Raw genomic sequence first — 27,955 nt, 5'->3', positions numbered from 1 at the left:
GAGATGTTAGTAGCCTAAGCCTGAAGCTGCTTTATCTTGGTCTCATACAATCTGCTTCTAAAATCTCATTTATAGCACCTTATTCAGAATAATCCATGGGACAGAGGCTCAAAAAACAGAATTTAATATTTATTACAACCTTTTATTCAAGAAATAGGAAACATTGTTATTATGATCTATAAAAGGCCAGGCCTTTGATTTGGTCTAATTTGGTCACAGAGGCCATAATTAGGTATAAATTATTCTTTCTAAGTCTGATATCCCATGCTTAAGTCTAGGACATGAAGACTTCTCCTTCAGGAAAGGTACATAAAACAAATGTACTCTTGTCTCCATATTTATGATCTCTGCATAAAGTCAGACCCAGGCCATTTTCCAGAAAATTCTGGGAAATTGGGACATTGTATAATGCAAAGCACTTTTCTCTTCTGTGACTTCTCTATGCTATAATATCCCAGGGCCATGACAGAGATGGTTGGAAAAATGGAGAAAATATTAGGAGATCCATTGCATCTGATTCACACTGTGTCTTAATTCCAATAATTAGATGTTTGAACCAGGTAGTCATTAGTCACACTGTTGTATCAAAAGGAAGAATAAAAATATACTCCTGATTGTGAAGGCCAGCAAATCTTTAGAATTACAGTGGAATTTACATGATTCTCAATATGCTATATCTTCTTTTGCTCTTATGTTTGAAAAATTGTTCCATCTTACAAAGGCAGATCACAGCTTCTGAGAATCTGGGGGAAATAGTAATGAAGCCATGTAACCTATTCTTCCTTTCTGGGTCTCCACTTACTCAGTGACTATATGTAAAATAAGAAAGGATTGGAAATTGAGCTATTTGGAAATGCAGAAAGCAGTGACATTTTTCTCACTCAGTGTTAATTTGCTCCTAATGTAGTGACTTTGAAAGCCTCACCTAGAATAATACGGTAGGCTGAAAGGGGAGGGTAAATTCACTATTCATAGCATTATTACACATCAGAACTTTCAGGAGATTTATTACACACCAGGCCTTTCAAGAGATAAGAAGATGGCATAATAACAGAACAGTTGACCAGACGCAGTGGCTCAAGCCCGTAATCCCAGCACTTTGGGAGGCTGAGATGGGTGGATCATGAGGTCATGAGATTGAGACCATCCTGGCTAACACAGTGAAACCCGTCTCTACTAAAAATACAAAGAAAATTAGCCAGGCATAGTGGCATGTGCCTGCAGTCCCAGCTACTCAGGAGGCTGAGGCAGGAGAATCGCTTGAACCCCGGAGGCAGAGGTTGCAGTGAGCCAAGATCGCGCCACTGCACTCCAACCTGGGCAACAGAGAAAGACAATGTCTCAAAAATAAATAAATAAAAATAACAGAAGAGTCTTGAATTTTACCACTGATACTCTGCTCCCGTATTGAAAGCCAAGTATTCAAAACTCTGGAAAAGGGCCTGGCTCACTTTCCTACATCATAATATAAAATCTCCATATACAAGGAGTTGGGATGATGTAAGTGACTCCAAGAGTTTCTCTGTGGTGTAAAGTCTGCTGATTCTCTGTGTTGCCCAAAAGCACAATCATCATAACTCTGTGGCGAACAATGACTACATAGTGTTAGGCTTTGCAAGAGGAGCTTCCACTGAAGGGACCCTGGAGAAGCAGGATCCGCAGAGTTTACAGTTCTGTTGAACAGAGGAGAAGCATGAAGTTCTGAGCACTGACCTGTGAAGGGCTCTGCCAGACAACTCTAGACAAATCAAGGGGAATTTGTGAAGCAAACATCTCTCTTTTTCTTCCCGTTTCAAGAAACTCTCTTTTATGAAGACAAACCATAGGATTAAGAGGAAATACAGGCATGAGCAAACCATACAAATAAAACCGTCTGTATTTTCTACCACTGTCCCGCTGCACTCTAATGTAGAGGCAATGAAGCACGAAAAGTAAAATGATAGGGATGTAGCATGGTGCTGCGTTGTGTTTCTACAGCACGCTCGGTTTACCTGTTCTCAAGGAAGATATGAAAGATTGGATAAGGAATTTAACAAGAACTATTTGAGTGGCTCACACCTATAATTCCAGCACTTTGGGAGGTCAAGACAGGAGGATCACTTAAGGCCAAGAGTTTGAGACCAGCATAACCAACATAGTCAGACTCCATCTCTGCAAATTATTTGAAAACTAGCCAGGTACGGTGGTGCACACCTGTAGTCCCAGTTACCTTGGAAGCTGAGGCAGGAGGATTGCTTGAGTCCAGAAGTTCAAGGCTGCAGTGAGTTGTGATTGTGCCACTGCATTCCAGCCTGGGTGACAGAGAATGACCCTGTCTTTAAAACAACAACAAAAAACCCCCAACTATTTGCTATGTAACCTCATATCTCAAACCCTGATTCATCTGGATGAATGAAGGAGCTATTCACACTGAAAGACCACATTCCTGTTGCATATATTGCCTAACTGCCCTCCACATCTTCCACTTCAATGTGTCTCTTTAAGTCCCCAAGAGGCTTATTATATGAGCTCAAGAATCAGTGTATCAGCCTCTGGCCTCTGCATGTAAGGACCTGCCCTTCATCAGTGCCACCAAGCATGCAGCTGCTGTTGCTTCTCAAGCACCTCACACATGGTCTGCTGGGCATCCCGTCATCCTGCAGGAGTCCTCATATCCTCCATGGCACAGTGGTCGTCATATTCACCCAGGCCACCAATGTCCCCAGTCCTTGTCAGATCAAAGTGCTTAGCAATCTCTTTCAAGGTAAAGAGAATTCACTCTCACCTCTACTTTATGCTGTCTTAGAGAAGGAGAAAGCTCTTTCCTCTGTATGTTAACATTTGTGAGTGAGGTAGGAACAATCCTCTTCACCTTCTTCTAGAAGAGTTGTCAAAGCAGGATCTCTTGGGCCTCAGTGTGTGTGTGTGTTAAGTAGAAGGGATCTTTCAGTTTCCACATAGAGTACAGCATGCCTCACACCCCCAGTGTCACTCAGTCAAGAGTGGCTCAGGGTCCAGTGCGTTGTCTACCTGAAAGCATTGTTTTCATCCATTCTCCTTTTTTGCTCTCTATATTTTGGTTATGTATCTCTTTGTTATAAATGTATAGCTGTAAGATGGAAGGATATTGTGAGAGATGAAGACATTGCTGAAACAAGAACTCCAATATCTAACTTTGGCCATATTGTGATTCAGCAGATGGGTTTAAAACACAATCTGGCAAGACCAAGGAAAGTTAGGAGAAAGGGTATGAAACTGTATTTCTCCGACTTCAGGATCAGATAATAGTGTCCTTAACATCCAGTGTGAGGTCTTTCACAGGTATAAGAGACAAATATTCATCAATCTGTTGATTCAGGTGATACAAAGACTGGCTATCATGACCTCAAAAAGTCAACCACTGGCTTAGTTTATTCAAGGTCATAAATTAGATCACTTGTATGTATAAAATTTAATCTCAAGTTTGAAGTCCAAGTGAGTTGTACAAATAAACCTGCTCTTGTTCTCTTATTTGTACATTTTCTATAAAAATCTAATTTCTCAAATGTACTTTGGGTCAGTTTTAACACCTCAATAATTAATTAATAAAATTATTGACGTGAGTTCATTTTGTATTTGCCTAAGGATCTTGGTATTGCCATTTTGAGAATTATACTTCAGCCAGGGTTAAGAGTTTAATAGATTCATTTGAGAAATGGATTGGAGTTTTATTAAGAATTGAGAAATGTATTAGAATGAGAAATGGATGGTGAGAAACAAGAAGGAATTTGGACTTAGGGTAAAAGAGGTTTACAAAAGTTAATATGAGGAAATCTGCTGCCCTGAAGTCTAAATCCTTCTCTCTTGGCTTGGCCCTGCCTTTCTTCCAAAGCCTTCATTCAGGATTAAACCCACTAGTTTCAGGCATCTCAGGAGAAAGACCTTCAGCTTGTAGCAGTAGCTAAAGCCAAGGACATGTTAAGCAAAATGTCCCATGAGGAGGCAGTGGGGTAGTGAGCAGACACAGAGATCTCAGATATTAGCTCACAAGGTTTTGTGTCCTTGGCAGGGAAAAGAAAAAACAACAACAACAACAACAACACAAAACACAAAACTCAAACTCCTTCATTGTGCATTTTTTCTAACATGGAAGTGTTGGCTCCCAATTTCACACTTCAGATCAACTGTAAGAATGAAATCAAACAGTAATAAAATGCAAATACAGGATATAAATATTTAAAGGAAGCTGGCTCATAAACATGTGAGACAGATCACGAAATCTGTAAGTGCCACATTCCGGCAACCCTTTTGTTCATCAGTCTCTCTGTACCTGGCATATCTTTCACAGGAAAATAAGTACTTAGCTGTTTGAGGTACCTAAAAGATTATTTGGGGGTCTTGAGGTGGGAGGTATTAGGAAAAATGTTCGAACACTTGGGGTCCTGAAGGAAAAGACTAGGGCCCTCAAGGCTTTCATAAGAAAGATTCAGATCTGGGGGAGGGTGTTATATAATAGAACAGCTGGAACTAAAGAGACCCTTCTACATGCCAGATGTGTGCTCAGGCCTTTACAAACATAATTCATTTAAATCTCCACTTAATAGCAAAGGCAATTATTATCCTGGCCTCACAGATGAGGACAATGAGACACAGAAGATATAGTTACAAGGTCACATATTTAGAAGGTAACAGGATCAGGAGTGTGATCGAGGAAGAGGCCAAGTTAGCTGTGGGAGAAAACACATTCTGAGTAGATAGAGGAAGGCCGTTTCCTATTGGCAACCCACTTCTAAGGTCCTTGGGAACATTCTGAATGAAAATCCAGGGCCTCACCTGCCCTTTTTAGGCAAGTTGCTTTCATTGCAGCAGCGTAAGTTCAGTGATGGTTTGCCTGATCCACTGACAAGTTGTTCATGCCTAATTCACAAAAGCACTAAACCTGGGGAGGCATGAAGAGGAGTCCCACAAGTTGAGCATTTAGAACACCTTAAGTTTCCTCACATTTTCCCAGAGCCAGAGCTCTGAAGCCTTTCCTCATTACAGAAGGTAATAACTGAACCTTGACAGTGTATCCTTTCAAATGAAAGAAGTTAGCTGTCTACTTAAAAGTAATCCTTGACACCTCCCTCTCCCTCAACCCCAACATCCAAACCCTCAGCAATCCCCAGAATTCTACCTCTAAAATGCATTTGAAACAGTCCAGTTTTCTCCATATCAACCCTAATCTAACAAGTATCATCTCTGGCTTAGATTATTGTAGTATGCTAACTGCATCCACTTTCACCCATCACCAGTTCATTCCCACAATGCTTTAACCCAAATTTAAATTCTGCAATGGCTTTTCATTGCAATTAAGAAACTCCAGTTAACTTACAGTGGGCTTCAAGGTGCTGAATAATTTGACCCCTGCCTACCTTCCAAACTTCCCCTCATGCCAATTTCACCCTTACTCACCGTATTTCAGCCTTCAAAAGTATTTCTCATTCCTAACTTTTTCTTCAGAGTTCATCCATCCACATGAAACTCTCTTTTCTCAGCTCTTACATGATTGGCATAATTCAAATGTCATTTCTCAGTTTGAATGTCACTCCTCAGTGAGTCACTCCCGTTTTCCCTAGCCTCAGTCCTTCTTCATCCTTTCTTTCCTTGCTTCATAGTACTTGTGAAAATTTGCTACTATTTTAGTGGTTTGATTTTTGTTCTTTGGCTATCCCACACGTTTGACTCTAAGCTCCACAGGGGAAAAGCTATGTCTGTTTTTTCTCTGTGCAATGATGTGTTTATTGTACTCTCTGGCTCGTGTTCTCTACTCCCAGTGATGTAATAAGACATTTTGAGTTCCTAAGCACTGTAAAAATTACGAAAATTATGGTGCTTCCCATAAATGACTAAAAATAAAAACTAAAGTTACAATAAAACTTATACATGTACTGAAATTAAACTGGCTTTTATTTGTAGAGTTGCTGATTGTAAAATCTTGGAAAAGGTCATTGAAACAGAAGTTTTCTCATTTCTTTGGTGTCCCTGATTTTTTGGTAACTTAAGCCCATGTATTATTTGCCATGGTAATATACAACTGTCCTGGATCTGAAAGGGAAAAACTGCTTCTCATTTCAGCCTCAGAGCAAAGGTTTGTATTATCATGTAAATCTCACTTAATAAATCTGAAATGGAGCAGTAGTTACTGTGAGCATCATACCTCTTTTTTCTACTGTTAGAAGAATTAATCCTTTGGCCTGTTTTCATTCATTCTTATCTCATACAGCTTGTCCGTTCCATAGCTATTGACAAGCCCTAATCCCCTTAGTAAATTAACAGAAGAAAAATGGAAGAAAGAAGTTCTGTGTTTACGTGTGTTGGGAGATGGAGAAGGCAGATTTTTTTGACAAACATGTAGGTGGCACATAATGGGTGCCATGTTCTGTGCTAGGTATTAGGATTAAACAACATTTGACCAGCATGCCATGTTCTTTCACATATCAGGACCTACATGCATATTCTAAATCACCTGCTCCCATTTCACCCCACAATCTCTCCAGTAATATCTTCCCTGGATTCCAAACTACATTATACTTTTATTTTATCTGCTGTCAGAGCTGCCTGATTTTCTCTATTGTAGTGCTGAACATAATTTATTTTAAGTAATTATATAAGCTCTCTTTCCTCTTAGACCATAAGCTTCATGAGGGGAGTTCTCTTGTTACCTGACTCACAGCTACATCTTTGGTACCTAGTAACAGCACACGATAGCAACTAACAATAAACATCTCTTAGATTGATTAACAATAAATGAATGGATGAACTTTAACCTTGACCTCAAAGGCCTTGCACTAAAATAAGAAGGAAAGACAAATAAAAGAATATTTACCATTCACCATGTAAGTGTAGTTAGGATGTGTCACAGTACAATGGGAACCCTAGCTTCAATGCTAACTCTCATATCAGTGAAGATACCCTGAAGGAGTTAATGGATACATTTTAAAGGTTGAAGAGTTGAGGCAACAAAGGAACCTCAAGAGGAAATAAACTGAACAAACACAAAAGTGTCTACTTGCTATGCAAGAAGTCATCTGTAAGATCATCGGCCATAAGAGTGTAGAGTTCATAGGAGAGTTCTTCTAATATATTTGCTTACTGATACTATTGATAAAGGATATACAATGAAGTCAGAATGAGATCCTTATTCTTAGCAAACTCAAGAAGATCCTTACTGCTTACATTTAATGTTCTCTGTAAATGTATAATATATTAATAATCTCTCATAAAGAAGGCAGGGGACAAACAACAATCACTTATGAATGCCTTTGTTTTTGCCCCCTTTTTGGGGAAATCAGGCTTTTGACGAAGTGTGACATAAGCATCTCCAGAATTCCTCATTATCTCTTGACAGCTGGTCTACAGCCGTAACAGCAAGCTTTTAGAATAACCCCAAGTGATCTGAGTGCTTTGGAAACATCCAGAAAAATGTGCTAGGCATAACCATAGTTAATAAAATTGTGTTTATAACAATACTGATATGATTTATCATTTATTACATGCCAGGTACTCCTTAATATTTTGCACACATAAACTTCAAAAACGACTCAATGGGACCAAAGACTTCCAACAACCCTGGGAGTGAGTCTGGACTCACTGAACTCAGTCGAGGCTTCATATGAGACAGCAACCACAGCCAACTGTTTAACTACAACCTCATGACAGGCTTTGAGCCAGAAGCTCTGAGCTAAGCCACTCCCAGATTTCTGCCCCGCAAACACTATGAGATAATAAATGATGTTTCAAGGTGCAAACAAATCCCACAGAACAATAATTCAGTGGGGTAGGTATTGCTATCATGTCCTACAGATAAAGAAACTGAGCCATGGAGAAATACAGCAACTTGTCCAAGGTCACTCAGAAAAGAAATGGTAAAGCCTGTACTCAATCCAGGAAGTCTGTCTCCAGAGCCCACACTTTGCAGCTTCCTCCCATTATGCTGTGGTATCTCCTGAAATTTTAATGCCACTTTTGGAGCCAAGACCCATACCCTGTACTTTTTCAGACATCTCACGGAATTCAGAAGTCGAAGTTGGAAAAGTCCCAGGAGAGGCAGACAGTTTGGTCACAATTAGTACTATTGACCAAGAAGCTCTTAGAGGAAAATCAGTGTTGCCCAAAGAACACCATGCCTACCCACTGAGGACATGTTAGATGACTTTGAACATACGTGAGCAAACATTTTTACTTTCATAACTGTGTAGTTTTAAAATCTGTGCCAGATAAACATTGCGTTAACATGCGTGTGTGCTAAATAAGGTAATTAGTATAATTATCTAAGTAATTAGAGAAATGTCAACAATATATCTGAACAAATGATTCTATATGTATTATTATATAATTATATATATATATATAAATTGTAGAGCCATGATTCAATGCAGAAAGTTATTCTTTTATTTATTTACTGGTTTATTCTTCAACAAATATTTATTGAGCACCTAATATGGCCCAGACACCACTCACAAACAAACATAGAAATAAAAATCCCTGCCCTCTCATAGTTTACGTTCTGATAGGGAGAAACAAATAAAGAAATTTAATAGCACCAAAAAAACAGTATATCACTAATATATAATATAGTACACCTTATAGTATAGCATACTACATTAAGCAATGTTATATTACATTATAATATACTGTATTATATTATCATAGAATATATTATCAATGTTAATTTTCTATACAGTTATATAGAAAAATAGAGCATAGTAAGAGAGGGGATGGTACTAGAGAGGTGTGAGTTTTAATCTTTCTTTTTAAATTAAAAATTATTATAAATAAAGCTGAAGTCTTTGTTTTACTAAAAAATTTAAGAATTTGTTTTCATTTCCTTCCCATGGGTCCATTATCTTTACCATAACAATTTTCATTTATGTTTTGCTGAAGTCACAGAAACATTTCATTTAAAAATGAATAAATGGCAAATCAAGTAAATCATAATTAAAATAAATAAGGGAAAACTATCAATAAATAATGATAACAGTGCTGCCTGGATATGACCAAAAACAAATGAGTAAGTTGTATTTGAATGGTTAAATTGGAGATTTCTTCAAATAGGAAACACCAAACTTTTCTCTCACCAGTTGACCCTTGACCAATTGTTTTATGTTGATGGGAGGAGAGGAAAAAACTAGAATCACTTACCCCTAGCCATTTAGCTCCTAGCACTAAGGATGAACCATATGGTTATAGTTTGCTAACTATAACCATAGTTAATAAAATTAACTAATTAACTAGACAGTGTGGAGGGTTCTGTCATCTAGTATGTCACAACTTCTACAGCCTTCAGCTTCCTGGTCTGCTTGCTTACAAGACCATCTCTGCGGAGAAAGCAGAAGATAAAATACAGGAATACTGAAAGAAGTGAGATGATCACATCCCATTCCTTTATGTTACACGTTACACATAGGTGATGCTGACTTGGAAGTGTTTGCAGGTTATGTGGCTGCCGAGGCTTTGACAGAAGACAGGGGACACTAGCTGCACAAAGGAGGTTGCAGGCTTTCCCACCAAGTGGATGGAAAGCCAGTGTCAAATGCTGGGGAAGTGCTGCAACTCTTTCCCTCATCACCTAGTTATCTTCAAGCCGGTTTTATTAGAAGAAGCCCCTGACATCAAGAATGACACTGTGCAGGAAAAAGTCTTCTCACGTTTTAATATTAGTTGCTTACAAATGAGTAACAACTAACGGTAGCTACATCTATTGAAAATTTCCTATCTGCTAAACACGGCACATTTTACACACATCATCTAGTTTAATTTTTGTAATGACTCATGAGGTTCTGTGATTATTTCTTTTTACAGATGAAGAAATGTAGACTTGGGGAAGTTAATAAATACGTTCCAAATTGTACCTATAGTAAATACTGGCACTAGGAATGGTGCCTAGGTCGTCTGACTCTGGAACTTGGGTTAATTCCATTTGAACCTGTAAATAACTCTGTGGATTAAGAACAAAGATTATTTCCATTTTATGGAGGAGTGGTAGAAACGTGTAGTGGTTAGGAGAGCAAATGTGTTAGAAGAGTCCATTTTGGGGAGGCCAAGACGGGCGGATCACGAGGTCAGGAGATCGAGACCATCCTGGGTAACACGGTGAAACCCCGTCTCTACTAAAAAATACAAAAAACAAAACAAAACAAAACAACAACAACAAAAAAAACTAGCCGGGAGAGGTGGCGGGCCCCTGTAGTCCCAGCTACTCCGGAGACTGAGACAGGAGAATGGCGTGAACCCGGGAGGCGGAGCTTACAGTGAGCTGAGATCGCGCCACTGGACTCCAGCCTGGGCGACAGAGCGAGACTCCGTCTCAAAAAAAAAAAAAAAAAAAAAAAAAGAAGAATTCATTTTGATTCTGGCTCTGTCGTTTATCAGTTGTGAATTTGGGAAATCTATCTAACTTCTCTGAGATTTACAATGTCCTCAAATATCAAGATGCAGAGAACACTTAATCTCTTAGGGCCTCTCTGTCTTTGCCATCATCATCATGGTTATTACATATTTTGGGTTTTCTCACCTTAATTTTTTCTCCTACCTGAAATTGCCATGTTATTCCCCTTAAACCCTTAAATTAAGAGGTGGCTACAATGTACTACTATGCCGTTAATAGTAAATATTTATTGTACACTTACTACATGCCAAGAGCTTTTAGCGCATTATCTCATTCAATCTTTACAACCCCTGCACGAGATAAATACGGGTGTCATCTATAATTATGGTTAGAAACAGAATTCGCCTAAAACTGGACATTGCTGACCTCACTTCCCCTTTTCCTGCCCACCACCCTGACTGCCAACTGACTTCGGAACTCCAAAGGGGCATCCATGAAAACGACAGGAATTGCCTGCAGGAAAATGAATGCTCTAGGAGTTTGACTCTAAAAAGATTGGGAACTGTCCACCAACTGGTGCTACTGAGAATAGTGGTTGTTGAAAGGAATTTCGGTCTCTATCCCAACTTACTTTTCCTCAGGGAAGCGTCAATTTCCTCCAAGTCCTCTTCAGAAGGGTAGCTGGAAAAACAGTGAAACCAAGTAACTTACCTGAGAACAAGCCGGGAGTAGTGCAAAGGAATCAACCAGATTCTTAATCTATTACAAAGTCCAGGCACTCCGTTTGCTTTCTAATAACCTTGTTGCCTGGTATTGAGTAAAAGATGCTATAAAGCACGAACACGTTTGGAAGTAATAATAATCTGCTGTTATGCGACATAATTTTCTCCATATTTGTTATTATTTTTCTGATAATAAATTTCATACATTTTATTGGAAAACCACAGAAAATGCAAAAAATAGCTAAGCTGTTACGTATGTTTCGATCTAAATTTCAATTAAATTTTAATTATTCTCTCCCCGTGCCTAACCACCCTTACCCCATTTTTTAAAAGACCTGGAGTCCAGGGTAGGAGAGATCAAGAGCGTCCCAGAGGGCAGCAGCACATACTCTCTCTCCCCTCCAGACCCTGCAGCTTGCTTCGCCCATCTCCCCTCCCCCTTAGCTTGGTCGCTTATCATTGGTCATTGCCATGGCAACCAGCAGCTGCCGGGCCAGCAGCCTCTACCGCAGCAGGGGTGGGGCACTGGGGGAGGGGGAGAGAGAGAGGAGGAGCCAAAGGAGGTGTCTGCTGCAAGTTCCTGGCTGCTTCCGAGCTCACCCCATCCTCCGAGAGGGAGGAGGCCCAACTGGTGATGCTGCTGCTGCTGCCGCCGCCGCCGCCTCTATTGCTGATACTTTAGCGGGGCTGGAAGGGTGGTTCCTATTCGCACCATCGCCAACCAGAGACAGAGGGGGAAAAAAAAAAAAAACCGGCAGCCGCTGCTGATGTTGGGTTCGGAGGCTGCATCCGACTCGGTCACAAGGAAAATGGATTCAGTTTGCATCTCTCCCTCCTTTAAACAGCTTCTCCGGGTCTCAGCATGGTGAGTAGGAAACAGTAGGGCTCCCTTCTTGGTTTAGCGTGTTATTATTTGACCTATGTATACATTTCTGGCCTGAACTTGAACAATGACTCCCGTGCCACAGACTAGAAGGGGGAGATGTGGAGACAGAGATGAGGATGGAGGGAGAGGAACGTTGCCAGGAAGAGAGAAGTGAGAAGGCAACCGCTTGTGTTTAAAAAAAAAAAAAAAAAAAAAGGTGTTCTGATTTTATCTCTAACTGGCTCAGAATGCAGACTGAGCCACTTGGTGCCTTTTTCTCCTAAGCTTAGCAACAGCATCAGGGGTTGGAAAAAGAGCTAACAACAAGAAGAGGGTGTTATTGAAAGGAATCATTTCATTTGCAGCTCTCACATACAGGGTTGGGCCTTCTTCAGAAATACATTTGGTGTCTCATAAGCTTCTCAGACTCATTATAAGGTGGTTTTGCTTATTTTATTGATTGCTTAGAAAAAGTGGCCCCAGAATTTGACATTTTATTTTGTACTCTTGTTGAGAAATCATTTGCAAGACCCAGTTTTTTTTTATACGTAGATTTGATTGTGAACTTACACATGTATATCTTATGGATATATATATCATATATACACATGTTACTTAGCATTTATATTGCATTTATGAAGCATATTTATATGTAGGGTGTGCTTTGCAGTCATTTTTATGGTTTAGATATGTCCTTGCATGCCTGGAAGTACTTGCATGTTTTTGAAACTATGCTTCTGGTTTATATTCTTATTCATTGGCTTTATTTGGATTAATGTGAAATTTACTCTGGTTATTGTCTCTTAGTTTCATTGTGACCAATTGGAACAGATGCCTATGATTTGATCTGTGTCACAGAACTAGATGCAAATTCGTAGCCTGCCTCTTTATTTTTAATTGGGTTTGTGGGGGATGATATTGAGGACTCCGAATTTACAATGATGGGAAAGGGAGGTGGCTTGTGGTATTATTTTGTGTCTAGCATCTTACCAAATCAATGTTGAAGCAAATCAGTGTTCTTGAAATGCCACCCCAACCTTTTCATGTTTGTGCCTTGTATCCCAGGAAGCACAGCTGAGCTGGCAGGTGAAATGCATTCATTTTATTTAATAGTGCTGCTATCTGCTGTTCATTCCTTCAGTATCCAGGAACCATTTTACAGTTCTCTCAAATGTTGTATTAAGGGTCTCCTTCTGTAAATAAGAAAGTAGGAAAGTAGGATTGTTTTGAAAATCTACGTATTCCTAAGCACCCTAGCCCAGCCGTTTCCAAATTAGTCTGCTTATACAATGAAATGAAACCAGGGAGTGAGCAAAGCTGAACAGGAGAATGTGTGGCTTGTAGCTGAATTGGGCTGGGGGGGGCGGCGTGGGGGGGTGGGTGGGCTATTGTAATTTACAAATGCTTACTGGGATCTGCTTGACCTTTTATTATGTCAAGGCTTTAAGGCAGCTCAGGAGACTAAAGATCCCTGAGATGAGGAGGTTCCATTCCCACTCAGGATAATGGATTTCATTGAATTAAAGCCAGAAAAAAATATGTAGGTAGAGTGTATTAGTAATATTACATTTACCACATGGGCTATTATAGTTTTATCTATTAGTTTCTTCTCTAACAATATCATTGTCAGTACAGACATTTTTTACAATGTAAAATGACAATTATTTGGGGCTTTAGTCTGGCATCTGATTCTACATACTCCCCCCACATTTATAATTTTCACATGTATTTGAATCGGGTTTATAGTTTAATTTGTCTGAGAATAATTGTTCTATTTGGCTTATACATGAGAAGGGCCCTTGGGGACTTAATTGTGCATGTCCTCATAGCATGTCATATATTATAGATCCACAGCTTTGTAAACTCATGCTACTTTGTGCCTAATTGTAACAACTATATGAAATAGGGCAAGAAAAGAGGTACTGGGCTTGTATGTTATAACAAATTGTATAACACATTGCATCCTGAATCTTTTAGTGATAACACTTGACTTGCAAAAATCAAAATGTTAGATATGTCTATTGTACACTTAAAAAATTAAGATTTGTAAAATTAAGATTTGTTGACCCCATTTCATGCAATGAAAGCAGATATCCTGTGGCTTTGTTTTTGTTTGTTTCTTGTTGAGTTTTCGTTTGGAGGTGGTTTTATAGGCAAAGTTGGTACAGTTTGAACAGAGGCAAATCCCTTAGGTCATGTGCTTAAAACTCCTTGTAGATAGCCTGTTTCAGCTATGTGTCTGCTGTTACCCTGATAGAAATACAGGTCTAGCTTTTGACCCCAGTCTTTAAGACAACTATATGACCTTTGCTAAGGGGCCGCTGAAAAGTGAAGTGTGTTTCAAGCACTAGAAGTTGAACTCTCTGCGGAAAGATTTTTAAAAGCTAGGATTCGTATGTAACAAACCTGCATGTTGTGCACATGTACCCTAGAACATAAAGTATAATAAATAAATAAATAAATAAATAAATAAATAAGCTAGGATTATTTCATTTGGAGACGAGAACAATGAAATATGACAATCATTTGTTTCAGATAAGCTGAGCATGGGGCATAAGCATAGGACATTGCTTATTGCTATTTTTTGAAACCTCAAATGTGGTCAATGGGCTTCAACTTTATGAGGAATTATGAAGATTAGAAATATAAAAATGTAGAAGTTCCTCATAGTAAGTGTGAGTAGTCAACTGGCTAATCAAATAAAGCAATGTACTCTTCTCTCATCAAAACTGCCAAAAGTATGACCTAGATATGCTTTTGTCTAGGATGGACTAGATTTCCTTCTCAAGAACTTCTCTTGCTTTTTCTAGAGTGAGTCATTTATTTAAGAGAGTACATTAGTTGTTTAAGATCAGGCACTTCTAGATTATAACAGTAAGACTCCATTTTGTAGTTGGCTTCTAAATTACAGGATCTAGGTATTTGTAAAGAAATCAACTGATCATCTTCCTAGAGAAATTTACATGTAATCCTGCCAGAATTCAGGAAACTGAACATTTACCTGTTCATAAGAGCCCTTCTTTCTCAGCAACTTTATGAAGTGTGATGTCAAATACTTATATTCAAATTATCTCATATTGTGTAGTTAATTTTGAAAAATGTAATGTGTCATTTAATGGGGTCTTTATACAAAATAATTCAAGAGCCATCAAGTTGTTTTTTTAAAAAAACAAATTATATGAAAGATATATACAAATTAATGCTTAAATGTGCTATTTAACAAACTAATCTTCCACTCAAACACTATCTTAAAAATGTCATTCATGTTAGAATATTAAAGTTAAATATTTTGATTGGTATGTAAGACTTTAGTAAAACTTGTTTTAATTAAGACACACACTAATTAATTTCTCACTTTGTAATAGGACGTTTCTCATTTCGGGTGACATCAGAACATGTTTTGATTTTATGTACCTGCTGCAAGTCGGCTTCAGGATGACTTAGACAATATTTGCAGAGTGAAACAGTTTTCTACATTTCTTTTTGGTTCATGAAAAGTCAATACTTTGTTTCTTGTGGTTGGAGCTTATTGTGGAAGTTTTAACATAAATAATGCAATGATGGTCTTTTACTGAAAGAAATATGTTAGGTTTATACTTGGTTGTTACTCTGTGAAGTGTGTTACAATTCCCTCTGTTTACACATTCCACTATTTTTCTATCAAGGGAAAATGTGCTTTCAAACAGGATAAATTAATCAATTGACTAACAACTATTTATTTGTAGAGCTTTCATATGACTAGCAGAATTTGCATATGCTAGCAAAAAATAATTTCCTTGGAGAATATAAGATATACATCCATGAAACAGTTAGTGTTGAAAACAATATAGTTGTAATTAATACCATCACTTCACCATATATTAATACAAGTTTTCATAATTCTGTCATTTTTCCACTTTTTCATTTTATATTCTATCAATTTCAATTTATATACTATCATTTCAATTCTATCATATCAGCAAAGCTAGTGTCATAGTAATTCTTTAAAATAAGTGGAAACAGATTCAAGGAGGTTAGACTTGTCCAAATTTGTGTTTGGTAAATGGTGTAACAGGCTGGATCCCTAGTCTCATAAGTACAAACTACCATAGTAGAAAGATAGCGAATTATCTTACCAACTTGAATTTTAACTAATCTGTGTTGTGTGGCTCATTTTATTTGAATATTTCAGGTACCAAAATTTGTTCTTTGGCCATATCGAATTGCCAAATACACTATGTGCGTAGGGTATCAGGCAAACAAACAAAAAATGAAAACAAAACAAAACAAAACGGCTCACACACACAAAAAGAGTATTTTAGAGAAAATCTAGGCTTTTTGATATATCAGAAAAACCTAGAAGCATTTGTTTGGGTGAAAATCAGAACTTTATTGGACTGCTATGCATTTATTTTATAAATAAATATTGTTTTTATTTTTAATGACATAGAGTTTGGGAGGTGACCATTGTTTTCTGTGTTTAGGATCAGATTAAAATTCCTGTAGGTCCTGAATCTTGAAAAAAGTTATGCCACCTCCTACCTATATGTCCTAATTATCTCTCTACCTACACATTCTTAAAAGTAAAAATGATGTTGTTATAAAATAAGTGTACATCAGTTCAACGACTTTCTGGTATTTTCTCTGAACAAATGCTCCTACATTTTTCTGAAATATAAAAAATATTTATTTGTTTTCCAAATATTCTAATTTTCTGGTGTATCTTTTTCTTTATTAATTCCCTAGGCACATACTGGTATAAGTATTTGGTAATTCAGCTCTGGCCAAATAGCAAATTATGGCATTGAACCATATTCTACATTTGGAAAAAGAGTCCTTTATAATTAACTGGCAGTAAAAATGAGACCTGTCACACTAAAAAAATTGTTCTTTAAATCATTATTCATTACTACAAGTAAATTTTGTTGCTTCAAGTTTTTTTATATTTAAAAATAATACATTCTCATTATGGAAAAATGCTAATACAGAAATGTGTAAAAGGAAGATGAGAATCACTCATAAGCCTACCATCAATAAATCATTACTGTTAGCATTTTGGAGTATTTCCTTTTAGATCTTTTTGTATATGCATGTAGAAACACATGCAGACACACAGTTTCATAAATGGATCATACTCTATGCATTGTTTTAAATTGCTTTTGCTTTATGTATAGTGGCCATCTATCCATGTCAACTAATGTGTCTCTACTGAATTTTAAATTTCCGCGTGCATTTTTCTTGATGATTCAAGCTGTTTTTTCCCCCACTTGGGAGTCTTCACACTTTACTTTTAAATACTTCTTATGATGCAGATAGATCCTGCTTGATTTAAAGCAGTCATGAGTCAGGCATTATATTCAGGAAATATGAACTCTGTTACCCTGACCTGCCACTGCATCTTACAATTGGTATTAAATTAACCTTGGTCATTCCTTGTCTGCTAATAATGAATGAAGTCTGAATCCAAGGCAGTGAAATCCCTGTTTGAGGCACGAGGAGTTTCACCAGGTACATACATCAGCAACAATTAAAAAACAAAAACAAAAACACATCTGTTTCAGATTCATGTTAGTTTTCCCCAGTGTTGTAGTGGTATGTCCTGTAGTTTTATTTTTTAATTTTTAATTTATTATTATTATTATTATTTTGGAGATAGGGTCTCACTCTGTTGCCCAGGCTGGAATGCAGTGGCATGGTCTTGGCTCACTGCAACCTCCACCTCCTGGATTCAAGTGATTCTTGTGCCTTAGTCTCCTGAGTAGCTGGAACTACAGGTGCACACCACCATGCCTGGCAAATTTTTGTATTTTTAGTAGAGATGAGGTTTTACCATGTTGGCCAGGCTGGTCTTAAACTCCTGACCTCAAGTGATCTGCCTGCCTGGGCTTCCCAAAGTTCTGGAATTACAAGCATGAGCCACCATGCCCGACCTGTCCTGTGGTTTTAACCTTGGTTAAGCAACTCAAATCCTTTATGGGAAGATATTTAAATGACTTCTTGGAATAAACCAAGTGTATTAGTTCATTCTCACACTACTATAAGGACATACCCAAGACAAGTAATGTATAAAGGAAAGAGATTTAATTGACTCACAGTTCTGCAGGGCTGGGGAGGCCTCAGGATACTTACATCATGGCAGAAGAGAAAGCAAACATGTCCTTCTTCACATGGTGGCAGGAGGGAGAAGAATGAGAGCTGAGTGAAGGGGGAAGGCCTTTATAAAACCATCAGCTCTCGTGAGAACTTACTCACTATCATGAGAATAGAATGGGGAAAGCCACACCCAAGGCCCAATTATCTCCTTCTGGGTCCCTCCCACAACATGTCGGGATTATGGGAACTACAATTCAGGATGAGATTTGGGTGGGGACACAGCCAAACCATATCACCAAGATGTAGTTTTGCAATTTTTTTCACTATATTCATTATTTCATAATGAATTCATGTATATCATAGTTTTCTTTTTTTTTTTTTTTTTTTTTTTTTTTTTTTTTTTTTTTTTTTTTTTTTTTTTTTTTTTTTTTTTTTTTTTTGTATTTCTTAATAGAGACGGGGTTTCACCATGTTAGCCAGGATGGTCTCGATCTCCTGACCTCGTGATCCGCCCGTCTCGGCCTCCCAAAGTGCTGGGATTACAGGCTTGAGCCACCGCGCCCGGCCTATCATAGTTTTCAAATAAAACCCCAGTCATCTGACTCTTTCCGCTTTTTAAAATATGAATGGTTGACTCTTCTTAAACTTTAAGTGTGAGTTTTAAACATAATACCTTGGAGAAAATTCTTTTGGTATATCTCCCATTTTACTCTCTGCAACCTGTGTGTTTCCTTCATAATACATATCTAAAGTTGTAATTACAGAGCTATTTATTTGCTTTCCCTACTCTTCACTAGAATGTAAGCTCCATGAGGGCAGAAAATGAAACTGTGTTGTTCACCAGTTGTAATGAATGCCTTGGTACAACATGCATGCTCAATAAAGACTATTTGACTGAGTGGCTGAATGAATGAAAGAATGAGGGTCCCCTAAATGGCTCCTGGCATAAGATTGTAGAAGAGACTTCAACTAGTTGCTCTTTCGACTGTGATTCTCATTCTTTTAATTTGACTGTAAAAGCAAAATGAATTTTATTCATATCCTCAGGATGTTGTTATGATTTTGATAAGGCAAAATCAGATTCTTAAAGGTAATATATCACAACACTTAACAATCCTTCATTAAAGACTGCTAACTACACGCTGTAACATGAGAAAGATTATGAACACTTCCGTGGATCTTTTTATTTTCTTTAAAAAATTGAATTGCAAGTCAGAAATAACAAATACCTTTTATTTCACTGTAATTTATTAAAATAAGTTAGTAATTTAATTATTATAAGCAGCACATTATATGGTACACACTCACAGCTATTGTGCTATTTTAGAAATCTGCTCTACCAAATTCACTAATCATAAACAAATCATTCCATCATATCTCCATCCAAATATTAAGTTGAATCAAAAATGCATCTCACCCCAAAGAAAAGTTAAGGCAGCATCTGCTTTCATGAGAGTTTTGAAATCAAATATAAAAAGAGTGACTTGAACAAGAGGGTTAGCTTGGCAGACACATGGACATGCATTTGAACCACTGAGGACAGCCATTTCTATGGGTGTCTAATCTGCTGATATGCTGTAACTTAAGTATGAGGAAAAAGCCTTTGTTGCCTTTCTTTGTTTGGCATCTAAATCAAGATCATGGCACTTACTGCAATTCTTGAATTTCTGGAGTTCAATTTCAGTTAGAATATGCATGGAAAACCAAATCTGACAAATTTTAGCTGACACTCTGTGGCCAGAAAACCACTCGATATTATTTTCAATAAGGGAATTTTGCTGAGATAATTATGACTCTAAAAAAGCCTCTGAGCATGTGCTTAGGAGAAGAGGGTGATATTTTCATCATGCCTTCTTTTCCAAACTGGAAATGTTCCCCTGCAAAATGCTTATAACCACAGTAAAAACCAGGCAATTGTTTTTTACTCGCATTTCTTACCTGGCTCTTTCTTATGCAGCACTTCATGGAGAGAGGTACGTTCCAAAAATAAACTGAGCTCTTACTCTGTAGTCATCACTGATGTATATTTAAGGCCCTTAACCTACTCATAGGTCAAGCTTACCTAATTTGAACCTAGTTTCCAAAATGAAATTATTAGGTCTTTTAAATGCAAGAATACTCATGAAAACAACTCGACAATATTTTAAATAGGTACCATTCTGTAAAATCTAGGCTATTGTCTCATTCTACCAATAAGCCATTAAATGAAGAGCAAAACAGTCAACAAATTTTTATATTATGATAACCAATTTGGAGAATTTATATTAAACAATCCATGCTGAGAATTCACGTGAGAATTCGCAAGCTGCTAATTCTGCTAATTGACATTGGCAACAAAGAGAGAAGGACTTAGATGTTTTGAAGATATTATAGGCCCTCAACTTGCTTTCTTATGGATTTGCTAGGTAATTCAGATTATGAAAATTGGTACTCTGGAATTACAGGGGTTTCTCCATCATCTGCTCAGTTCTAGTTTCCTAAACCCAAAGGAAGGAATTATTTTGACCACTGGCTCAGTCTCTGTTTCCTGTTGTCTCTTAAGGAGTAAATTAAATTGTAGTTAATTAACTATGAAACGGGTTTTGTATTTTGGAGAATATATTATTTTTAGCTATATTATGGAAAACATTAGAATTTTGACTTCCTTTTAAAGCACTTCATTAAATAAAATCATCTATAAAATTTAGAATACAGAGTATTTTGAGCCAGATGCTTAAGCCATTTAGCAATAATGAAAAATAAGTCTCAGCTTTTTAAAAAATGAAGTAACAAGGAATACCTTCCTCCAATCAATTTTACATAGAAGGAATGCTTTACCTGTCTTCCTCTCTTCTTAGCCAGATTGTCCACATTTTTGACCTACAGGGTGCAATTCCACACTCTGAAACAAGAGAAAGGAAAGTATTAGCCTACGACAAGAGAAATCGATCATTGCATCTGAGTGTGACCTTTGAGTTTTTGCGCTGTACAGGTTTAAAAGAGTTTAATATCCAAATGCACACTTAAACATGACTGTTTCATACTAACACTCTTATATGGACAGTATGACTACATATATACTGTTTAATCTCTTTTAACTATGGTATGTGATTTTATATTTTTCTCCTTTCATCCTGCATACAATTTTTGAAATCAAGCCTACATGATTTAGTCAAGGCCCCTGAAACATAGTAAAGAGATAAGATTAATATTTCTAGCCAGTCACTGGTCATTTGCTAACTGAACTTTCACTAACATATGTATAGTTTGAAAACATGAACTATCTACATTTATTTTGCATAATCCTCTTGCTTTGAAACATTGATCTTTGGCTGTGTAGTCAACTGTAATCTAAGCAGAATCGATCATTTCTCAGTTCACGTGGTGCCATCACTAACCATATTCTTGGGGTGCTTAAGTGCTGTTTGACTAACGAAAGGATCCTTATGACAGAGAGTAGCTGATGAAGCAGTGGAAAAACATTTCGTTCAAGACAGACTTTTGCCAAATATGCACTTCCCCCTGGGTAAATTTGAAAATTTTTTCAGAGTTGATGCTGACTCATCTTTACTCTTTAGAAGATGTAGCGAGACCCACAGTTTAGAATTTTCTTTATAATTCAAGTAAAACGATTTATTCCAGTAGTTAAGGGTTAGCGCTGACCTTCCTAATAACAAGGACATCTGATATGCTCTGAATATAACAAGTATGAAAGGAACAAAAAAAAAGCAACTTCCTTTTTAAAATTATCCAGAAAATGAGAAGAAGATCTAAACTCTTTGAGCATCTGTTATGCATCTAGTATGCTGAATATTTTCATCCATGGCTGTTTTTGCAGTTCTCACAGCAGGCTGGTGAAGTAGGCATTTTTCTTCCCATTTTGCCAATAAAGATGAAGATTTGATAGGTTAAATTTCATACCCAAAGCCATTCAATTAGCGATTTTTGAACTGAGATGAAAATAAAGTCTGTCTGATTATGCAGCACAGTGGTTACAAACTGGAGCCTTGTGGACTGGACCCAGCTCAAGAAAAGTGTTTGTAAACATGAGTAAAATGTTAGTACAAAGCAATATATGCTCCTAACACAGTATTTTTTAAAACATACTTTTGTCCAAATTTTATAATTTTGACATTTCAGCAGATATTAGAATATCTCCTCCTCTTAGAAAAAAAAGAAAATCTGGCAACACCAGGCCACCTTTCTTCAAGGCATCCGGAGTTGAACTGTGGGTATTCTGGATGGATATTGTGCTACTTCAAATCCCTACCGTGCCCCCCACCACCCCCTCACAATTGATATTTATTGTTCTTCAGGTAGACATTCAGGTTTCATTCATATAGAGGCTAAAAATCATGAACACAGGAAATAATCCTGCAGACAAACATTTGCTAAAAATGAATTATCTGTATGAAATTTAATGCTTTAGGTCTGGTTTGTGGGCAATCCCAATGACATTTCAACAGTATAATTTACAGCTTTAAATGTCTCCCCTTATGTCCCATTAATTATTTATGTCTTTCATAATTAGTAGACTAAGGCATTTTTTTCACAATTTACATATGTTTAATACTTTATTTTACAAGTTATAAAAAAACTTTTAATAATTTACATTCTCACAAGAATAAAGGTGGGGTAGATACTATATATTAATATGCATATCTTAGGTCATTTGATTATCCTCATCACATCTTTCCATTCACATGTATCTATCTCAGCAAATCTATGGTTCCCGTATGTGGAAACGGCAAAATAAATGAAGAACTTTTTCGTTTTGGTGGTAGGGGGAGGAATATGAATAGATAGTTCCTGCAGGTATATTATTATCATCATCAGCAGTACCACAAAAGCTTCATTGAAGACCCTCAAAATAGAAAATATTTACAGGCTTCCAATTGTTACCCCTGGTCCCTGTCCAAAAGGAACCTATGTTTTTAAAAGGATAAAGGGCCAAATAGAAATGGAATGTTAATGCATGTAACAATTACAGGAGAAACATAAGTAGCACCACAGTTCCCTGTCCAAGTCTTTATGTGTGTGAACTGTAACTAATGAGCCTAAACTACGAATGCATAAGGTGATGAGAATGCTTTGAATCAGTATTTAATCCTTCCTTTCGTCTCAACATATATCTTTCATTTGATGAATCAAATATAATAATGTTTACATTAGTAAATAGGAACTATGGGGATGTGTCAGTTTACTTTTTGGACTAAATCCAGGTTAAAATATATCTAAGGGTTTCCTTCAAAACATATTTGACATTAATGCTAGTTTTTGTTTTGTGTTGGTTTTTATTTTGCTTTACTACTCTTACTAGATACCAGCATTGCACTAAATTTGTTGCCTACCTTATACCATCACACTTTGAAAAAAGTGATTCTATTCTTATTTTATTCATAACTAAATTAAGGCATATTGAGGTCAAGCAAATTAATGCTTACTCTAGATCATCCAACTAATGACTAACGGAACCAGATTCTGACCTTAATTCTGTCTGACTGCAAAGTTGCTCTTAACAAATAAGCTAAACTACTTTCCCCTTTTAATGAAAACTTGATTGTGATTCTGAAAATTAAAGTAAATGAAGAAAAAGGCAAATATATTTGAATGCTATTGTTATTGTTCAATATTCATCAAGATGCAGTTCTTGCTAAAAAGGACAGCAACGCTCTGCTTAAGTCTACATTCAAGAACAAAGCCCACATAAACACACTTTCCTCAGTGAAAAACAGAAAATAAGGGGAGAATGAATCCCAGTCCAAATGGAAACCATTCAGAGATTTTGTGTTTAAAGAACTCTTAAGAGACTTTGTGTGAGTTCTGTATATTTCTACAGTATAATCCAAGATTCACTTTTTAAAACAAAAATTTAAATAGGCTTTAAATATATATATTTTAAAAATTATCTGATTTTCCTTCCTACTTTTTTCAAGCAATAAATAAGAAAGACAAAAATTTTGTTCTGTATATTTGACAGTTCTTTAAACTATAAACATTTTCTTTTCCTCTAGATCCAGAGAGCAGTTTCATGGGAATTTCACCTCTGGATAAATCCCCAACTGCAAAATAGACTGAGCAGTACATATTTCAAAATTTAATGCATGAACAATATAGTTTCTGTGGTCTTATCATTTACATGGTGTAAATTCATGCAACTCAAGACTTTTTTGTTTAAATTTTTTTTTATAGTAAACAGCAGGAATTACGGCAAGAATAGGTTTGGATGAGAGACTGAAATTTTGATTTGGTTGTCTATCTCTACACCCAATGGGTATTTTGTGTAGACAGCCTGGATCCTATTGTCCTTTCTTTTCCTTTTTGCTCTGGCTCACCAGAAATTGTGTTTGTCTACGTAAACCCATTTAGAAACTCTGACCCAGGTGGAGCAAAACTTTTATTTTTCAGAAGTCCTGTGGAGTCACTGTGGATAGTCAAATATACAGATATATGGATCACATATATATGATAAGTTAATTGTGACCTATCCCAACTGTGGAATACAATGAAGCCCTTTAAACACTATGTTATAGAAAAATGTTTAGAGGTATAGAAAAAATATGTAATATTTGTCTAAGTTTTAAATAAGTCAAAAATCAAAAGATAGAATTTAATCCCAATTCTGTGAAAAGAAAATTACACAAACATATATACATATGTTTTAAAGGGCCAAAATAGTGCAAATGAAAATATTAAAAGGAATTTGTTCTAGGTGGTAAGTTTATGAGAATTTTTTTCTTTGAGTTCTCTGAGTTCCAGATTTACTAAAATGCATTTTACTTCTTTAATTAACAAAATGTGATAAATATTTTTAAGGAAAGATGTTGATATCAAAATGTTTAAATCATCTACAAACCCAAATATTTGACTATCCAGTTTTGCTCCACCTGGGTCCGCGGTTCCACCTGGTTTACAGAGACAAACACAGTATTTCTGGTGAGCCCCAGACAGAAGGAAAAGGCAAGGAGGATAGGATCCAGGTGCTCTACACAAAATACCCATTGGTTTCCTAATATTTTGGGGGAAAAAAAAAGATCTTGTCTCAAAATAGTTTGATACCCAATAATATAATTAATGCCGTTGACATTCTTGTACCTAATTTCTTTAAAAACTAAAAATTTCAATTCTCTCTGGGATATTCAGCATCCTAGTTTCATTAGTCTATAGTGGGTTTAGTTCATAGTAATTATTTGAATACATGGTAATAAGACAAAAATCCAAGTTTAATACTATGTGGCTCAGTCATAATCCATTTTTATTGAAAAGCTCCAACAAGGATTATTACATGACAGAACAAAAATCCATACACAATCTGCAGAATTCTGAGCTTTTTCCCTTTAGGAGGTAGGCACAGCCATCCTCATCATGAAGGACCTGCTTACACTTTTGCAGCCCTCTCTGTAGTTTAGGTGAAACGAAATCTTTCTCTTCTTGGGCCTAATAATCATGATGACGGTAAGGATGATGGTGACATCTCACACTTTGAGGGTGGGTTCCAGAGGGGCACAACTCTAGGGAGGACTGTGTGAGTGGCACTGCCCTGAGTTGTACAAAGGAGGAGTATTGAATGAACACCTGCTGTGTGCTGGGCGGAGTTCTGATCATTTGACAACCATAATATCTTTGAGGCAGGAACTATTGTACTCCCCTTTGAACCTCTGTATTTGAGGAACTAAGAGAAATGTTAAGGAGCATGCCCAAATTCAACCAGCTAATAAATGGTTAGCCAAATGGCTTCTTCATGCTTATTTTCACACTAGGTGTATGGCATAAAGATCAGAATCCCATTTTCAAAAGCCTTATGTAGGAAGACCAGTATATAAACAAAAAAGTTAACAATAAAACATTACAAACATTGTGACAGTATGTGTCTCCCATTCAGCCACAAAAGGACAGGGCCTCAAACAAAATTTTAATACTTTAACATTTGCCATAAAGATACAGTCTTATTTAAGTGAAATCATCTTTGTTCTTTATTGGGGAAGTAAAAGCTGAATGTGAATTATTTTATAGTGCCTACTTCCTGATGCTGTTTATTACACATTGTGATGTTGTCCATTCAATAGTACATTTTAATGCTGTCTGACCAAACCCGTCTCAGTGATTAGTGTTAAAATAACTCACATGTCTTATTTTTATGTAAATTACTACCAAAGAGTATCTGTTTTTTAAAATAATGTCACCTAATAAACCTGTTCAATTAGGAACCAGAGACATATTTGAACATTTTGAATGGAAACAGAACTGAAAATTATATTTTAAGTTGAATGCAAAAGGTATTCGTTAAATTTGTGGCCTTGATTGTAATACAATGAATAATTAAGTTTAAAAATAATTCTAACACCTACGATGGCTTCTTCTAAGTTAGGTGTATGTGTGTGGGAGTAAGTAGTGAGTAGGGAACCTACAAAGATGAATAAAACTGAATCCTAAAAGCACAGTAAGCTGTAAGCCTTTAGGCACTAAAATTTTGGTGAGAGACCCAGAGGCCTTTGTCAGAACATAAGAACATATACAAATTGAGTATCAAATATGTAAAAATCTATACAAGAAAACTTAAGAACATCAAGCAAGGCACATCAATGAAGAAAAGCAGTAAATTCATGAAAATTGAGTTTACAAACCTGAAAGTGTGTGTGTGTGGGTGTGTATGTGTGTGTAGGGGTTTTGCAACCTGTCTTGCCTTAAAGTTAAGGAAGAATGTTAGTTACATGGAATCAAGCCATGAATGGCCATGATTCAGGGAATAATGTGAGAAAATGGATTTTTAAAATAAAGCGAACAAAACAACACAAAACAGATCACTTTGCAGAGCGAATGGTTTGCTGTGATCAATTTCAGCATGCTTGAAACTTCATCACTTAGGAACTATTAGAAAACAGAATATAAGACTGAAGTAAGAAATTACTATTAAATCCTACAAGGGAAATTATGAACTACTTTTTAAAGATTTTTTTCCAATTTGAAGCATTTCTTGCATGTGAATCTAATGAGGGCATATGCATGCTAAATATTGGAAAACACATTAGATACATTGATTTCAGTTACAGTCAAGGCACTCTTTCATTATTTTTTTTCTGTATTTAATACATAAAAATGAACCCAGAGGGAAAAAGGTCACCGAGTACTTAATGAGAGTATTGATTCTGATTTGCTTGCCTTCACTTTGGATTTTTCTTCTTTGAGCTATGATTATCAGTACTCCAACGCTGGTGTTAAATAATCTGTAAACTCTCTCTTGGTGTGTGGTCAAATGCCACTGAGTCAGAAACCTGTACTGGTTAAAGAATTTAAATCCCTTAAATTATTTATTTTTCTTTAAGTAAAAAGGAAGTCTTGAGATGGATTATCTACAAGGACTCTTCCAGCTATAAACCAATGTGTTTATGACTCGGTGACTGTCCATTACATTTTCTGTCAGTTCTTTGTCATAGTAAAGCTTCCCAAGGTAATAAGGCAATATCAGCTTTTTGTCATTTTTCTCTTTCACTCTGTGTGTGTGTATGTGTGTGTGTGTGCGTGCACGCGCACGTGTGCACGCGCAATGCTGCCATTGAGTTTAACAAACAGGTCATTAAATTCAAGCTATACATCAAACGGTGCATATAATGTGGTGTGCTGCCAGGCTAACTATTCAGTCCAATGCATAAAGGAAGTGACTACTTTTTTCTCTGCTGCAGCCCAGATACTGCATCCTTAAGGCCAATGTGCAAGCACAAGGTGAAGGATTGATTAGCAGAGGTTTATGGTTTATTTAATGGCTTTTATCAGTTTATATTACGGCCACTTTCCACTCAGCATTATGAATCTGTGTTAAGTGGACCCCCAAGGTAAGAGCATTCTCTGCTCTGCAAAATATTTGCACTTGCACATTCAGGAAGCCACTGTCTAGCTTTCCCTTTTTAGAGGCCATGTTGGAAGCCAGCTTACCCATATGTGTGATATTTTAATCAAAGGATGAATATAGCTCTCTTTAGAAGGAAAAATCAA

The 27,955-nt window shown here is 36.7% G+C and overlaps 2 protein-coding genes across 7 annotated transcripts in view; one reads left to right on the top strand and one right to left on the bottom strand.

The window, feature by feature from the left end:
• The window catches only part of SCGB3A2 (secretoglobin family 3A member 2), an 80,265-nt gene extending 68,781 nt beyond the window's left edge, over positions 1 to 11,484 (bottom strand). The window contains exons 1-2 of the mRNA XM_009209336.2: positions 11,368 to 11,484; positions 10,959 to 11,008 (exon numbers count right to left, since the gene is read on the bottom strand). Of these exons, the coding sequence (XP_009207600.1) occupies positions 10,959 to 11,008; positions 11,368 to 11,372 (55 nt within the window). The 5' untranslated portion in view covers positions 11,373 to 11,484. The remainder of the gene's footprint in view (positions 1 to 10,958; positions 11,009 to 11,367) is intronic.
• A 37-nt stretch (positions 11,485 to 11,521) lies between these two features.
• Positions 11,522 to 27,955, top strand: part of JAKMIP2 (janus kinase and microtubule interacting protein 2) — a 192,490-nt gene continuing 176,056 nt past the window's right edge. For 4 of the 6 annotated variants that reach the window (XR_001903834.3, XM_003900316.5, XM_003900315.5 and 1 more), the window contains exon 1: positions 11,522 to 11,914. Coding sequence is in view for 1 of the 6 variants with exons in the window: in XM_003900317.5 (XP_003900366.1) it covers positions 11,912 to 11,914 (3 nt within the window). In the remaining 5 variants the exon portion in view is untranslated. The remainder of the gene's footprint in view (positions 11,915 to 27,955) is intronic. The other 2 variants (XM_003900317.5, XM_021939845.2) reach the window with 2 other exon arrangements.

The sequence above is a fragment of the Papio anubis genome, chromosome 5 (assembly GCF_008728515.1).
Source record: "Papio anubis isolate 15944 chromosome 5, Panubis1.0, whole genome shotgun sequence".
NCBI lineage: Eukaryota > Metazoa > Chordata > Mammalia > Primates > Cercopithecidae > Papio > Papio anubis.
The sequence above is the reverse complement of the archived record's forward strand: the minus strand, read 5'-3'. Positions and strand labels throughout refer to the sequence as shown.